The sequence below is a fragment of the Gorilla gorilla genome, chromosome 4 (assembly GCF_029281585.2).
Source record: "Gorilla gorilla gorilla isolate KB3781 chromosome 4, NHGRI_mGorGor1-v2.1_pri, whole genome shotgun sequence".
NCBI classification, from domain to species: Eukaryota; Metazoa; Chordata; class Mammalia; order Primates; family Hominidae; genus Gorilla; species Gorilla gorilla.
Genome location: NC_073228.2, coordinates 177785234 through 177803415, shown reverse-complemented (window position 1 = coordinate 177803415; position 18182 = coordinate 177785234). Strand labels below are relative to the sequence as shown.

Genomic DNA, 18182 nt, shown 5'->3' with positions numbered 1-18182 from the left:
CCAGATTTTCTTTTTCACCTCGTATTTCACCTCCATTCCAAATCTTTCCACAAATGACATCATGTTCTTTCTAAAATGCAAATCTGATAGCTCCACTGCTTTAAAATGTTCTATATATTCATAAAGAAACAAGATATTTGCATACTCTTACTATCTTCCTATGAAATACTAATTAAAAAAGAAAAAATAGTAACTATAAATGGATAACAACTTAACCAAGAGCTCAAAGTTAACATCATCAATAAGGGATCAGTGAAGATCACATAACTCAAGATGCAATCCTTTGGGAAGTTACATTACATATACAACGTTCCAGCCAAAAAATGCATAACATGAATCAAATCATAAGTAGGCATCAGCAAGTCTTGAGAAATAGCCTGAAAAATGACGGGCCTGTATTCTTCAAAAATATCAGTATCAAAAAAGACAAAGCCTGACAAACTGCTACAGATTAAGGAAGACCAAACAGACACGACAGCTAAACACAATACATGATCCTGAACTGTATATCTAGTACCAAAATTTTTTTTTAATTCCTATTAAAAACACTATTGGGGCAACAGGGAAAAAAGTGAAATGTAGGCTATAAATTATGTTTGATATTGATGTTCAATTTCCTGACTTTGATAACTGTAGTGTGGTTATACAAAAGATACTCTTGCTCTTAGGTTATATACACTGAAGTATTTACACACAGAAAGAGAAGAAGAATGAGCAAGCAAATGTGGCAAGATGTTAAAAAACAGCGAATCTTAGTAAACAATATACTGGAGTGCTTTGTATTAGCCTAATCATCTTTCTGTACATTTGAAATCATTTAGAATAAAAGATTAAGAAAATATTCCATCTCTTCATTCCCTACTGAATGAAGTACAAATCCTCAGCCCAAAATTCAAGTTAGACTCTTTGAAATACTATCTCAGTATACTTTTATACCTTTCTTAGGTTACTGTGTTAAAGAATTTTTAATCAAAGTGTACATTCCCTAATTGTTTTCTTGACTCCATGAATTTGCTCATGTTCATGTCTAAAATATACTCTTGGCTGGACACCGTGACTCATGGCTGCAATTCCAACACTTTGGAAAGCTGAGGCAGTAGGATCACTTGAGGCCAGGAGTTCAAGACCAACCTGGGCAACATAGCTAGACCCCCACCTATACAAAACAAAAATTTAACTAGCCAGGCATGGTGGTGCATACTTGTAGTCCTATCTACTTGGGAGGGAATGCTGAAGTGGGAGGATCACTTGAGTCCAGGAGTTAGAGGCAGCAGTGGGCTACGATTGAGTCACTATACTCCAGGTTGGATACAGAGTAAAACCCTGTCTCTTTAAAAAAAAAAAGAAAAAAAAAAGAAAAAAGATAACTGTATGTAGATTTCAGTAGAGGTGACAAAAAAAGAAATAAGTAGAACAGCCTAAAGAAAACCAGAGGTACATAACCAGAGGTCAAGGGTAGGATGAGATTTAAGGGTAATATACCCAGGAAGAGTAGTTGAAGCTATAAAAATCTGTGAGTTATCTCAGAGTGAATATGTAGAGAAAATGGGACCAACAATCACTCCTAGGACAGCATTTGTTATTAGGTGGTAGCAAAGGTAAATATGGTAAGTGAGGCAGGACAAGGGCCATAACACAGCCTACAGGACACTAAGACATAAAAAGGAGCAGTAGTAAGATAGCATTAAATATGACAGTATATTCAAAGGAAAAGAGGACTAAGTAGAGGTATAAACGAAAAGAAGAAGATTCTGCCCTCAGAATAATGTAGCATATTGTACCCTCAGAGGGTACGACAGAAAAAAAGAAAGAAAAAGAAGAAGGAAAAACATGGAGTACAGAGAGAGAATTTCTAATAGCATGATGGACATGGGGCCCAAATGAAGTTTTAAAGGTCAGTGAGTATTATAATGAATGCCTACTATGTGCCAAACATTGTATTTAAGAAAGGAAATAGGCTAGAATTAGCAATGATTGGTTATACACTAATGTTTGGAGAAGGGAGGATACAGAAGGGAAGGGAAAAAAATCTATATTCTATAATTATTACGTAAATAAATTCTTACCAGAAGATAAGAAGATTCATCTTGTGTAATTTGAGCCTGCAAACAACATAAAAAATAAGGAAAATTTAAGTTGGCCTCTAGCACTGGTTTTCCCATTAATAAATACACATTATGGAATACAAGTTATAATACATTTTTAAACATAATTATTAGTTTTATAAAGAAGTTCTGTAATGTAGTTTAACACTGTAATGTAAAATAATGAACTGGTTTACCAGAGGCTATTTATGGAAAACACAGCATATGATTTTAAGTTGTTAAATAATCCTTACAAGATTACATTTAAGAGAAGGCCTCTTGCTGAGGCAGAAAAGAACCCAACAAGTTCAAAGTTATGCAGTGATCTGAATTAGCACTCAGAAGTATGTCCAGGTTTTTTGCACACTGCTCTGCCTATTCAAACATCCTTTTCATTTAAGATACCTCTGACTTCTTTTTCCTATCCACCCCCCACCTCATTCTCCGTCTTAAATGGATAAGCAAAGTGAAACACATTATCACTAATATGCCATTATTGCAAACAATTCATGCTACCACTGATGCAATATTATATGAACCATAAGTTTCCACTGCTTGCAAAATGGCATTCTGTTTTCATGATTATCTTATGAAAATATTCATGAAATTAAATACTGCGATTTTACTGACTATGAAATAGAAGTTGCCATAGAATGACCGTACTAAGAACTCACAGAAACATTCATGATAGCATGTGCAGGAAAGAAAGACATGTTAAAGAAAGAAATGCACGTTAAGGAAAGAAAATAACTTGTGATTTATCAATTCACATTGCATTATTAGTTACATAAATTTTATCCAACTTAATTTTTTTAAAATCCAGAACTACAAATTATTTTGATAAACACACCAGACTACATCTAATTTCGCTCTGACCACAATATCAACTCAATAGTGATGCAGCTTTAGAGCACGGTTTAATTCATGAGTTGTTTTCCAGGAATGAAATAATGACATCAAGGCTGTAACTCAAAGGTAGATCTTTGTTAAATGCATTAAGTAGGAATGTAGCTTCCATGGAGAGGAAATGACTACATGAAGTGACACAATGTATAATTTTATATTGCAGTTAAAATTTTTTTCTTCATCAATACCGATGAGCTTCGTAATTTGTATTTTTTAATTGGCATTAAGATTCACATTTAACAGAAAAGTATGTTCCCTTTGCTCAGTAAATTCCAGTCAACACACACCTTCTACATTCCTCCACTCACTCCTATACCTGTGCTCTCTGAGCTCACTGCTTGCAGGTGCTCTGTACTTCTAATTATGATGAATAGTGATAATATGGTAGCCTCATTTCTATAGTTCTGTATATTGAATGTGACAATTAAGAAAACTACTGATCCCATGCAATCCCAGGATAACTAAACTGTTACAGAGGCCACTCTTTTTAATACAATAAAAATTGTGTTAACTTACTTTCACTAGATAACCTTTGGCATTTCAGCCTGTGTCTATATTTTTCATTTTCTTCAAGCATTCTTGAAATGACTTTGTATACTCTATTCCATACTAAAACCTTAAAAAGATAAGCACAGTAAAGGAATGCTGAGCAGAAAAGTAGGAATATATTTTCATGGAGGCAACTGGGAATGCCTCAACTGTGTTGTATGTCAATTGATATCATCATTATAAGGCTATATTAGCATTTAGAGAACTAAAACCTAAGTGTAATTGTTTACCCACGATCACTGAAATATCTGTTCTCTTTTTCAAAATTCCTAGAATTTCCTCCCTGTAGTATTTAAATTAACTGTCCTGGATGAAATTGCCTTTCAAAGGCAATGACTATTAAGTCCTACCTAATCAATTCTAACACATTCCATTCTGAAAGCTAATTTTAAAAAATTGTGAATTTATATTCCAATGATTAAACCATTGGGCAATGATTTGATTTTTTAAACATATTTTATTCCAGTTAAGAATTAAGTATTTCTCCTAGGACATACCAAAGCAATAGTACTAGAGAACATAAATATACTGGAATCGAAAGAACAAGGATTATAGAATCAAACAAATAGATCTAGGCTCAAATTCTAGCTTTGCCGTTTTCCAGTTGCCTGGGAGAGTATTTTAATCTCATCTAGGAATAACTTCATACATTGGATTATAAGAATTAAGGAAAAAATATTTAATACATATGTAAAGCACTTACCCTAGTATCTGGCACACAGTAATTAAAAGGAAGTATTGATTATTGCTCTTTTCTCCTCACCTAAAAGGAACTGGTTCTCAGAAGAAACATCTCTTAGTACAGTGGGAAAATTAGATGCTCACTCAAAATATATTTGGTGCAAGAGTTATTAACCTCTAATGCTATTTTATACCATACACGGATATCAAACAAACTCAAAGCTCAGAAACAACACAATGTTATGTGTCACTATCAACCAATAATTTCTTTGAACTGAATATAAACGATGCTGTGAAATATAAACATACAGTGGTAATCAAAGACTTGCAGAGCATCCGATCTTGAATATGTTCAAAACACTCAAGTTACCATGACATTTGGACAACTAGCAGCGAGAGCAGCTCAGCAGCAGTGGATCATCCTTCTCAGATTGCCTGCTAGAAACCTATTACATATTCCTTGTCTTTAAAAAGACCAATATAGATACATTATTCTTTTCTATGAAATCTGTCATTTTCTTCTTATACTACATTATCTATCACAGTTTATTATATTCTGTGGAACATATATCATGCTTTGAAAAATCCTCCAGTGGGGTTACACTTTGATTAAAATGTGTTTTATACCTTCACTGGTATAACACTGGAAGGACAATTCTTTATGGTTAATAAATATTTCCAAACCCAGTTCCATTTCTTCTGAATTACTTCTATTTCTCATTTCAGAAAATTAAATTATTCAAAAGATGGTACTATTTTCACTGTCTTGAATATCTTTACACATTTGTATTTAGAGAGGATGATCTAAAATTCAAATATTGCTCATTCTCCTTTACAGCAATATACCTTTTTCTTTTTCTTCATTATTTTGGAAGCTTCATTCAATGGTATGGGAAAATCATACTTTTTAGCTGCATCCTTCTGGATTAAACCTAATTTTTAAGAAGAAAGTGAAAAGGTCAACATATATAAGGATTTACTATCTGAAAATAGAGACCATATAAATGTTTCTTGAGGTCTCCTTGGGGATTTTTATACTTGTTGGTATATTTCTGATCACCAGGTAATACTGGTTTACCAGTTCACTAATAACATGTTGAAAACAACCAAGAAAACTAGACATAATCTAGCAAGTACCCAGAAAACCATCCAGCTAGCTCAGTCTTCCTTTTCTGGTTTGTAAGGCTAGTCCCAAAAAGACCAACAACAGAATGAACAAATACCAGATAACACATCTTGCCCCAGTGTATCTCTACAGTCTCCATTCTTCTCAGTGCAACTCCAGACAGACATTACACTTCCAACTACACAATACCTTGTGGTACCTCAAATGTATCTAATTTCTAACACTTTCAGCACACACACACACACACACACCCTCCCAGGCAAATTTCTACCTGTTCTTCAAGACTCAGCTCACACGTACCTCTTCTCTACAGCCTTCCCTCAAACACACGCAGCTCAACACACAGCATGGATCTGAGAACACCTTCTTCATAGCACTCAGCCTACCTTTTTATCACGTGTTTCCTCCATTAGGCTCTGACCTCCTGGAGGGCAATGGCCATGTGTGTCTTAGTCATCTTTCCACTCACACTACCACACACATAGTAGTACTAATAAGGGTTATCCAGAGTGAACGGGCTTCCTGAATACTCACTAAACCATGCTGCCTTCTCAAATGTTAACTGTTAGAAGAAAACCCAAGGGTTTGTTTTTCCAAAGACAAAATTATAAAATAATGAGAGTGTGTTCCCTGAAAGCCTTTATATTGGCTCTCATTTTGTCTAGAATATTCCCTCACCTCAACCCTTCCCCACCTTGTTCCTGCCCTACCACCACTCTATCTCTCACTTTCTTCTACTCTTTCAATACTTAGCTTTCCAGGGAGCCTTCTCTGATCTGACAAAGCACCCTCTGCTCAGGTATCATAGGATTTATCACACTGTTTACTTGTGGAGTGTGTTTTATTATTCACTAGAGATCCAGTATCCAATTCTATAGATATCAGCTATACAATAAGTATTCCATTTGTTGAATAAACTAGAATATGCTCTAAAATGGCATTTTGCAATTTGTGAGAAACATGCCACTGATTTGGAGCAGGTCACAGACATATAGACATAGCACTAAGGAATATTAACTCATATGGTGAGAAACTCATTCTCTCTCCAGTTTTTTTCAATATTCTGATTACATTTGGGAGAAAGTCTAAGTTTGGTACCAGTATGTTATTAAGACTTCTCTAAGACTTGTTCGTCTCCCTTTGTGACCACAGACAACTCTCAGCAGACAACCTACTTAGCTAGAATTTAATAGTATTGTTTTGCCTTTATTATATTTGTTTCTAATTAATTTCTATTTATAGCAAATGGTACAGTTTTCCACTGAAGTAATGATTTAAAGTGTTCTAAAAAGAAATTTAGTTAAAAGGGAAAATGTGCCTATTTAAATAAATATATTAAGTAAATAATAGTACAGATGATATGCAGATATGGCATAGGAAAATAATTTAAGTTTGGGAAACTCTGCTCTTCATAAACCCATATTTATCCTTCCCTCTAAATGCCTACAACCTTTGGAATACTATATTTGCATCATTCCCAAATGTTTCTTGTTTGTAAGTCTTACCAACATAGACCTATACTCCTTGAGAAAACACAGGAGTCATCAAGTCTATCCGTAATTACTTGGGGATCTAAAATACAAGTACAGAAGATGTGAAAAAGAAAAAAGACATATTTCTTCCACTCACTTTGTGTATTGTACTGAGACTAGCTCCAGTGTATTTCATGGATTTTGTCCTGACTTATGTTTCAAATCTTTCTCTAGTCCTCTTTCCACCCACTCTGACCCAGTCGTTCTTCCTAATCACTGTCATCACTGATCCATACTCGGTGCTTTGTTCACATGTTTTCCCCACCTAATTCTCCTATCTCAGCCCCATGTGTAAATCTCATGGAGCTTCCACTACCATAAAGCCTTCCCTGATTCTCTCATTCCCCAAATTATTCACCACTTCCAAAACATTCATTTGTACTTCCACAATAGCATTCATCATCTTCCATTACATATAAATCATAAATGTAGCTTTCAAGTTCTGTAAGGACAGGGAACTGGCCTGATTTATTAGTCTTATTTCAAATGTTAGAAGAGTTGCTGATTTGCCTACTCCTGAATCTCTAAACTTCAGTACATTTCCAAACAGCTTACAAGTTTATCTTCCAGAAGTGCACCTGTCTCTGATAACTTTACTCCACCCCACCATTCAAAAATCTTCAGTGACTATAAAAATAACAGTCTCCAAGGTATTCCATAATGTGGTCCAAAACTTACTTTTCATTCATTTAATAAATAGCACATGTCCACTGTGTGTTAGACATGCTAATCACCTTCTTCCCTTCAAGCCATCTCTGTTCAATGTGCCAGCATTTACTGGGCACTTATTCTGTGCCGAACACTGTGCTAGGCACTCTGCATGTATTACTTAATTTAACCTTCACAGCAAACCTTTAAGGTAGGAACCATTACCCCCATTTTACAGATAAGGACACTGAGAATAATAGTGGTTAACTAACTTGGCCACTATGATCCTGCTGATGAATGACAGAACCAAGGATTATGTCTTTCTGACTTCAAAGCCAATGCTCTTCATAACCTCTACTGTCCCACTAGTGACTTCTCTATTCATGTTCCCTGATTTTCTGCATCTATGCCTCTTCTTTCCTTGAACTTGACTATCAAAGCTATTCTCAGCTCACTCTTACAACACTCATATCTACTAGTTAATATTTCCATTATTCATTAATTAATAAGTCCCTTGAGAGCAGACTACTTGTCTGATACATCTGTGTCACTAACATCTGACCTAGTGCCCACAACATGATAGGTTCTAAATAAATGTTACTGAATGAATAAATTCATCTTTTTCCCTATAGAGGGTGACACATTTAATGAATGTCTACTTAATATTAACATTAAGGGCTGGGTGTGGTGGTTCACGTCTGTAATCCCAGCACTTTGGGAGGCCAAGGTAGGTGGATCACCTGAGCTCAGGAGTTCAAGACCAGCCTGGCCTACATGTTGAAATCCCGTCTCTACTAAAAATACAAAATCAGCCAGGCATGGTGGCACATGCCTGTGGTCCCAGCTACTTGGGAGGCTGAGGCAGGAGAATCACTTGAACCTGGGAGGCAGAGGTTGCAGTGAGCCGAGATCACACCACTGCACTCCATCCTGGGAGATAGTGCGAGACACTGTCTCAAAACAAAAACAAAAACAAACATTAAGTACACCCAAGACTGAGTAAAACCTAAGCACTTAAGCACTTTCTGGCTTGGTTTAAACATAAGTCTACCCCAGGACCCCCTTCCCTTGACTATAACCTTGGCTTCGCAAGCACAGCAGGGTGGTCACTAACGTTAGTGGCTCCATTATCCATCCAGTTGCCCAGCACAGAGACTTCAGACTTGGCCGCAATTCTTCCTTCTCTCTTTCAGTAAGCTATGTGATCCTGTCCATTCTGCCTCCGCTGCCAGTGCCTTAGTTCAGGCCTTCACTCTTTCCACTGGACTACTGTAACTGTCTTGTAACTGTTCCCTGGCCTCCAATCTCTCCCACCCACCAATTCCTTTGTGGCAGAGGTAACAGGATCAGATCCAGAGGAAGGAGAACTAGGAGGTGAGAGCGGCTGGACTGAGAAGAAGCTCCAAAACACTTCCCAAAGCCTAACTTGCACCAAAAAAAGGTCATGGTTACTGTTTGGTGGTCTGCTGCCAGTCAGATCCACTATAGTTTTCTGAATCCCAGTGAAACCATTACATCTGAGAAGTATGCTCTGCAAATCGATGAGATGCACCAAAAACTGCAACGCCTGCAGCCAGCATTCGTCAACGGTAAGGTCCGAATTCTCCACGACAACGACAGACCATGCACTGCACAACCAACGCTTCAAAAGTTGCACAAATTGGGCCACAAAGTTTTGTTTCATCCACCACATTCACCTGACCTCTTGCCAACCAACTACCACTTCTTCAGGCATCTGGACAACTTTTTGCAAGGAAAACACTTCCACAACCTGCAGAACACAGAAAATACTTCCCAAGTGTTCGTCAAATCCCAAAGCATGGACTTTTATACTACAGGAATAAACAAACTTATTTCTTGTTGGCAAAAATGTGTTTATTGTAATGGTTCCTATTTTGATTAATAAAGATGTGCTTGAGCCTAGTTAAAATGACTTAAAACTCAAGGTCCAAAACCACAATTACTTTTGCACCAACTTAATAAATTATCAAAGTAAATTTGGTTTTGAAAGAATAGTAAACAAAATATTTATATATTTTTCAACTTGAGATTTTTTTTTCAGTCTAACCTGCCTCTAAGTCAATCTCCCCTGTACAGCACGGTCAATAAATCTGACCCTATCACTTTTCTTTTTTCTTTTCTTTTTGAGACAAAGTCTTGCTTGTCACCCAGGCTGGAGTGCAGCGGCACGATCTCAGCTCACTGCAACCTCCGCCCCCTGGGTTCAAGCCATTCTCCTGCCTCAGCCTCCCCAGTAGCTGGGATTACAGCAGGCACGCACCACCACACCCAGCTAAGTTTTGTATTTTTGGCAAAGATGGGGTTTCACCATGTTGGCCAGGCTGGTCTCAAACTCCTGATCTCGTGATCTGCCCACCTTGGCCTCCCAAAGTGTTGGGATTACAGGTGTGAGCCACCGCGCCTGGCTCCTATCACTTTTCTTATTCAAAATCCTTTAAAGCAGGGCTTCTGGGTAGCTTAAGACAATAGCAAGCAAAAACCACACCCTCAGCATCACTTTAAGACAAAGGATGCTGAAGCTGCAAAACAACTGTAAGTAAAATGAGAAAAAAACATTAAATTGCTGCTCTATGATCCCATATGCCTAGACCTACGGGGGCTCTGGCCAGCAGGGAAGAGAAACTAGAAATACTACAAAAATGCCTCAAAAGAGCTGATGTGACCAACATTAAGATTAAATTCATTCTAAATCTGAAAATAGTAAAAATAAATAAATAAATAAATAACTAGGCAAATCAGAGTACAGACTATAGGGAAGAAATTTAAAGAGACAGACACAACACAGAATGCCAAGCATGCAATATAATGGACAGACTCAGTTTAAAGGGGCAAGCATGATTTAAAGGAGCAGTCTTTCAATGGCATGGTTTCTGAGGTGAAAAGAACAAAAAGGATGATAAATTAGGTCACAAAGAAAATACCAGTAACATCCATAAAATGAAGGCATCACAAACAATACTCTCTGATCACAATAAACCTAGAGTTTACTAGCAAAAATTAAAAATAAAAATCAGAGATGCGCTGAAAACTTAAATTTTAAATCTATTAAGCAACTATATGGAAAAGAGTTAAAAATTACAGAATTTCTTCTAAAAATAGTGACAATGAAAACACTACATATTGGAATCTATGGGATGTATTTAAAGTAGTGGTTAGAAGAAAATTCACTGCACTAAACACTTAATAACAATAATAAAAATAAATGAATTAAATTCCCTGCTCACAAAAAAGTATAAGAAGAACAAAGCAAACCAAAAGAAAGCACAAGAAATAATAATATTAAAAGCAGAAATTAATGAGGAAGAGACTAGAGAAACAAAATATCTAACGAATAAATCAAAACCTTGATTTTTCTTTTTTAGAGACAGGTTCTCACTCTGTCTCTCCAGGCTGAAGGCCATATCATAGCTCACTGCAGCCTTGAACTGCTGGCCTTAAGCAATCCTCCCGTCTCAGCCTCCCAAAGTGGTAAACTTAGAGGTGTGAGGCACTGTACCGGGCCCAAATCTTAGTTTAGTAAAAAAAAAAAAAAAAAAATTAACAAAACAGTCAAAATGTTGGCTAACTTGATCAAGAAAAAGACAGAGTGCACATATATATAGGAAAAGAAATGACAAGAGGGAAATAACCATTAAAACGCAAGAAAATGTTTAAACATCATAAGACACTACTTTGCAGACATCTACGCAAACGAATTTGGAAACCCAGATGAGACAGATAATTCCTTAAGGAAATACAGATTACTAAAATTGACCTATTAGAGTTAGGAAGCCTACAAAGATCAATCTCCATAGAAAATATAGAGAAGGTTATTAAGGAATTATCCCACAAAAAGCACTAGGTTCTAATAGTTACAGAAGAATTCTACCTAAGCTTCAAAGACAAGATAATCCCAACATTCTATAAATTATCCAAGAGCATAGAAAAGGAAAAATTCCTAATTCCTTTTATGAAGTAAACACAGCTCTGATGCCTAAACCAGATAAAGGAGTACAAAGAAAAACTAAAGATCACTATCTCTCCTGAATACTGATACAAAAATTATAAACAAATTATTAGCAGAATCCAACACTGTATTAGGAAAATTACACACCAAAACCAAGTAGAATTTACTTCAGGAATGCAAGGTTGGTACAATAATTGGAAATCCATTTATATTACATTCCATATAATAAACAAATCTAAAGAAAAAGAGTATCTCCACAGACCTGAGAAACCCTCTGACAAAAATCAACACCCATTCATGATAAAAAAAAAAAACAAACACTGAAAAAATAAGTATGGAGGGATACTTTGTAATATTTGAAATATATAATCCTTAGTCACATAGCCAGTACCTGATTTAATGGGGAAACACTATAGGCATTTCCCCTATGGTCAGGAACAAGGCTAAGATGCCCGCTATCTCCAATACTATCCAACATTGCCCTTGAGGTATTAGCAAATGCAATTAGACAAAATAAATCTATTGCAGGCAAAGAATGGGTGAAAAAGAAATAAAATTATATCTCTTTACAAATAATATATATTGATACCTGGAAAATCATGAGAATCAAGGATAAAACTAATAATAAAAGTATCCAGTGAGTAAACAAAAAACAATAGGCAAGTGAAAAAAGCCAGTCACAAAAGCCCACATACCCTATGATTCAACATATACGAAATGTCCAAAATGGTTAAATCTATGGAGACAGAAAACAGATTAGTACTTGGTTAGGGCTGGGCTTATGCGTAAAAGAGGGCAAATAGGGAGAATGGTGAGCAATGTTTAACGGATACAGGGGTTCTCTTGGGGTTAAAAATATTCTAAAATAGTGGTGATGGTTGAATATGTGAACTAAGCATGCAAAATGGGTGAATTGTATGCACTGTGAACTATAGTTTAATAAAGCTGTTATTCAGTAAGTACAGGTGATGGAAATGTTCTATATCTCAATTATGGTGGCAGTTACTAGGGTGTGTATAAATATGTCAAACCTCTTCAAAACATACGTAAATTAATCCTCAGTAAAGTTGACTTGGAAAAACCAAGAGAGGGCCTGGCGCGGTGGCTCACGCCTGTAATCCCAACACTTTGGGAGGCTGAGGCGGGTGGATCACCTGAGGTCAAGAGTTCGAGATCAACCTGGTCAACATGGTGAAACCCCATCCCTACTAAAAATAGAAAAAAATTAGCTGGGCATTGGTGGCAGGTGCCTGTAATCTCAGCTACTTGGGAGGCTGAGGCAGGAGAATCGCTTGAACCAGGGGAGCGTAGGTTGCAGTGAGCCAAGATCACGTCATTGCACTCTAGTCTGGGCAACAGGGCAAGACTCCATCTCAAAAAAAAAGAAAGAAAAAGAAAAACCAAGAGAGGCCTGGCCCAGTGGCTCATGCATGTAATCCCAGGGCTGTGAAGCTGAGGCAGGAGGATCAGTTGGGCCCAGGAGTTCGAGACCAGCCTGGGTAACACAGGGAGACCCCCCCATGTCTACAAAAGATAAAAAAAGTAGCTGGGCATGGAGGTGCCCACCTGTGGTCCCAGCTACTCGGGAGGCTGAGGTCAAGGCTGCGGTCAAGGCTGCAGTGAGCCTGTGATTGGACCACCACACTCCAGCCTGAGTGACACAAAAATACCCCGTCTCAAAAAAAAAAAAAAAAATTGGCTTCCTATACACAGTGAGCATTTAGAGGGCATTTCGTAAAAAGAAACCCCATTTACAACAGCAAAGAAGATTAAATATTTAGGAATAAATTGATCAAGACATATGCAAAACCTATGTGAGGATAATTTTTGAATTTAAGACATTTCCTGATTTAAACGTAAAGCTCATGCTGTTTTTAGCCAGGATGACTCAACAGCATCCGGAAGTCAATCCTCCAGGTGAGGGGGTTTGCGAAGTCAACGAATCTCACTCAGCTGGAACGGAAACACGGAGGCCAAATGCCTCCGTGAGGGGGCCGTAAAGGCTCCATTCAACAACCTCTCCTCTTATGTCAGGTGCCCGTGCCGGCCACAGCTGGCCCTCTGAAGGGAATTACTGGGCTTCTCCTTCGCCCCCGCGCGTGCTCGCAACACGGCCTGACAGGAAAGCTGCCCCCAGCCTCCCGCGTGCCGCAAGATGGCGCCCAGCAGCTGAGCCCGCTCCGCCCCGTCCCGCCCCGCCGCGCCCGGTCCCGCCCTGCCCCGCCCTGCCCCGCCCTGCCCCGCTGCACCACCTGCACGCGCCGACTGTCTGGTGCCGCTCTGAACTCTCGATGCCCGCAGCTGGGAGGAGGCAGAGGCCGCAGCCTCCACACCAGGGGTCGTGGGGACCCTGAGCTGGGAACCGAGGGGCAGCTCGCTGCCACCCTGAGCGCCCGCCACCGCCAATGCTTCCCTCGGCTTCTCCTGGCGACAGCCTGCCCCAGGCCCCTGACCCCAAAGGCCTTGAGCTCCGCGGCCGCCCAGTTGTAAGACGCCACCGCACTGATGCGAGCCGAAGCGCGTCACATAGACGAAGCGCGCCGAGTCCTGCTCCCGATCCCGGCCTGCCGCCGCCATCGCAGCCTCAGTCAACGGCTGCCAGGCCCTCAGCAAACACGACGCTACAGGCGCCAGACGGCCCACCGTGCAGGCGAGGGATGCGGGGAGCGGTTGGGGCCAGACCACCCTGCGGGGATTGGGGGGAGGGAGCTAGGGCCGGACCACCGCGTGAGGATTGGGGGGGGGTTAGGACCAGACCACCCTGTGGGGATTGGGGGGACAAAGGGTTAGGGCCGGACCATGGCGCCGCGATGAGGGGGACGGGTTTAGGGCCGGACCACACCCCTAGGGATGCGGTGACAGGGTTAGGGCCAGACCACCGCGTGGGGATGGGGGGAGGGGTTACGGCCGGACCACCCTGCAGGGATGGGGGTGGTGGGGTTAGGGCAGGACCACCCAGTAGGGATGGGGTGACGGGGTTAAGGCCGGATCACCACGTGGGGGTGGCGGGGACCACCATGCAGGGTGGGGCAGGGAAGTTAGGGCCAGACCACTGCTGGGGGGCTGGAGGGAGAAAGCTGGGCTTGAGGAGCGAGGGAGCCGGTCACTGCGTGGGCTGCAGGAGTAGGGGAAGGGCACGCTGCTGGGAGGTGAGAGGCCCAGGGGAGATGGAGGGAAGTGGGAAGAGGGCGGGTGTTGGGTTGGGGACGATGACGAGGTGCAGACCCCTCAGAGGAAATGAGCTACTCCAAGAAGAGGGTGGGAGAAAGGGACCAGGTCACTACTAGGGAGACGCCCCCATGCTTGGGTGCGGGAGGATTTCAGAGTGAGGAACCCACAGGGGACTTGAGCAGCCTGGAGCATCAGCCACGTGACGATGGGAGCCTGGGGGAGAACACAGAGCCCTTGGCTGCCGGAAGGTTCCAGTATGCCCTTGGCCTGGCAGGTGGTAGTGATGGAGCTGTGATCCCCAAGAGACACAGGGGTGGGGGGACAGGGGTCTGAGGCCCAAGCTGGTTAGGCACTGGCCAGCTGGGTTACTTGGGCAAGCCCTTTTCCCTCTCTCTCTCTTTTTCTTTCTTTTTTTTGAGACGGAGTCTCGCTCCGTCAGGCTGGAGTGCAATGGTGCGATCTCGGCTCACTGTAACCTCCACGACCCAGGTTCAAGCGATTCTCCTGCCTCAGCCTCCTGAGTAGCTGGGATTACAAGGATGTGCCACCACACCCCGCTTATTTTTGTATTTTTAGTAGAGACCAGGTTTCACCATGTTGGCCAGGCTGGTCTTGAATTCCTAACCTCAGGTGATCCGCCAGTCTCCCAAAGTGCTGGGATTACAGGCGTGAGCCACCACACCCAGCCCCTTTCCTTCTCTGAGCCTCCATTGTCTTCAAATGTCAACTCAGGAGAACTGAGTTGTGAGGATAAATCAAAATAAGGCATATATTCAGCATCTGGCACACAGTGAGAGATAGTTGTCCATTCAGGACGTAACCTGTGAGGTGCACATTGTAATTTCTTTACATTGAAAGTTTACAAATAAGTTTCCACTAACCCTTTTTTTTTTTTTTTTCTTTTGTCGCTCTGGCTCTTTCTCCAGGGCTGGAGTCCAGTGATGCAATCTCAGCTGACTGCAATTTCTGCCTCCCAGGTTTAAGCGATTCGCTTGCCTCAACCTCCGGAGACTGCAGGCGTGCACCACCACGCCCAGCTAATTTTTGGCCTGGATAATTTTTGCATTTTTAGTAGAAAGAAGGTTTTGCTATGTTGGTCAAGCTGGTCTTGACCTCCTGGGCTCAAGCAATCTGCCAGCCTTGGCCTCCGAAAATGCTGAGATTAGAGGCGTGAGCCACTGCGCCCAACCCGACCATCTCTTTAAATTCATGTAGCATTTTATGGCAGAGGAACTGGGGCTCCAAAATGTGAAGTTACTTCCCCAAAGTAATAGGCAGTGACAGAGACATACTTTCTTAAACACTTGTTATTAAATTATATGCAGAAACCTGCACAAATCATCACGATGTAGATGGCTGAATTTTTGCACAGTGAATATACTTGTGTAAGATCCACCAAGGTTAAGAAATGGTGCACTGCAGAAGCACCTCATGTCCTCACACAATCACCATCCTTTTCCTGTTTTTTTGATTTCAGATGTCATCAATGGCCAGGTGCCTGTAATACCAGTACTTTGGGAGGCCGAGGAGAGAGGATCGCTTCAGCTGTGGAGGTCAAGGCTGCAATGAGCCCTGATCACACCACTGCACTCCCCCTGGGCAATGGAGCAAGACCCTTTCTCCAAAAAAATAAAAATAAATAAAAGTCATCAGTTAGGTTTGTCCATTTAATTTACTTCTTTTTTTTTTTTTTTTTTTTTTTTTTTTGAGACACAGTCTTGCTCTGTCGCCCAGGCTGGAGTGCAGTGGCGTGATCTCGGCTCACTGCAAGCTCCGCCTCCCAGGTTCACGCCATTCTCCTGCTTCAGCCTTCCTGGTAGCTGGGACTACAGGCGTCCACCACCTCGCCCCCCAGCTAATTTTTTGTATTTTTTAGTAGAGACAGGGTTTCACCATGATAGCCAGGATGGTCTCGATCTCCTGACCTTGTGATCTGCCTGCCTTAGCCTCCCAAAGTGCTAGGATTACAGGCATGAGCCACCGCGCCCGGGCCCAATTTACTTCTTTCACTCAAGTTGTATCAGTGAGATGCATGTTATTGTGAAACCGAGAGCTAAGCTGAGTAAACTCACCAAGCTTAACCTGCCTTGCTTGCTTTACATTGCTTACTTCTGGTTGTTCTTAAAACGAGGCGGGCAGATCACTTGAGGCCAGGAGTTCAAGATCAGCCTGGCCAACGTGGTGAAACCCCGTCTCTACTAAAAATACAAAAATTAGCCAGCGTGGTGGTGGGCACCTGTAATCCAAGCTACTCGGAAGGCCATGGCAGGGGAATTGCTTAAACCCAGGAGGCAGAAGTTGCAGTGAGCCGAGATCGCGCCACTGCACTCCAGCCTGCGTGACAGAGCAAGACTCCGTCTTAAAAAAGAACAACAACAACAGCAAAAACTAATGCTAGCTATGACCTGAGTCCATGGGTGAGAAAGAAAGAAAAAAAATCCCGCTAGCAAGTCACGTAGCCAAACAATACATAACTAAACTGCCACAAGCTTCCTTAGAGATAATGTCTCTGGATGTTGGTCACTACAGTAATGGGTGTTTAAAGGTTTTTCAGGAACTGGAAGGCAGCTCTTGGTAATTTCCAATTGGTTAAGACCACCAACCCTTCAACTGGGCCTCCACAGATGCCCAGAGAGTGACCTTTTGAAGTCAGAGGCCCAAAAACCTCACCCTCAGATCATGCCAATGCAGCCATTTTCTGCACGTGCGTGAAGAACGATGTAGCTTGATTACACTTGCACAGAAACCCCAATTACCTCACCTTTCCTCCCTACCGATCAGCTTTCCCCACGCTTTAAACCACCCTTCTTTCTGTTCCTTAAATACCTTCAAGCCCTATATTTGGGGAGGTGGATTTCAGGTTTGTTCTCCCATCTTCTCACACAGCAGCCTTGTGAATAAAATCTTTTCTCCCTTGCAAAACCCATCACCTCAGTGATTGGCTTGCTGCCTGAGGGTAGAATGAACTTGGTTAGTTAACAACTGTAGAAGTTTGTGTATCATTTGAATATGTCACCATTTATTTTTATCCTTTCCACTTATTGATGGACATTTAGTTGTTTCCAGTTTGGTTCATTATTAGTGTGACTAAGAAGAATCTCATACATACCCTTTGTGGAAACAGGTTATAGGCTATATACGTTAGTGTGGAGTTGCTTAGGGTGTTCATACGTTCAGCTTTAGGTGCTGCTGACAAACAGGTATCCAAAATGGTTGCACCAATTTACACTCCTCCAGCCAAGTATGAGGGTTCCACTTGCTCCACTTGTTCACCTCCACTTGGCATTGTCATCTTCATGTTAGCTATTCTCATGGATATGTATATTAGGGTTTTCCAGAGAAGCAGAAACAAAAGACTGTGGCGTGAGAGAGAGAAACTACAAGGTACACCAGCAAGCTAAAAGATCTAGGGAAGAGTTGTTGATGCTGCAGTTCCAGTCTAAAGGCCCGCTGCTGGCAGAATTCCCCCTCTTCAAGTGAGCCCAGTCTTTTTCTTCCAGGCTGATATGGTTTGGCTG

At 41.2% G+C, this 18182-nt stretch overlaps 1 protein-coding gene across 5 annotated transcripts in view; it reads right to left on the bottom strand.

Moving 5' to 3' along the window:
- Positions 1-14182, bottom strand: part of C4H5orf47 (chromosome 4 C5orf47 homolog) — a 55821-nt gene extending 41639 nt beyond the window's left edge. For 4 of the 5 annotated variants that reach the window (XM_055387384.2, XM_055387385.2, XM_004043027.4 and 1 more), the window contains exons 1-4: positions 13746-14164; positions 5067-5152; positions 3507-3606; positions 2067-2102 (exon numbers count right to left, since the gene is read on the bottom strand). In XM_055387384.2, the coding sequence (XP_055243359.2) occupies positions 2083-2102; positions 3507-3606; positions 5067-5152; positions 13746-14070 (531 nt within the window). In that variant the 5' untranslated portion in view covers positions 14071-14164 and the 3' untranslated portion in view covers positions 2067-2082. Of the gene's footprint in view, positions 1-2066; positions 2103-3506; positions 3607-5066; positions 5153-13745 lie in introns of all 5 variants that reach the window. The other variant, XM_055387387.2, reaches the window with a different exon arrangement.
- Positions 14183-18182: the final 4000 nt, after the last annotated feature.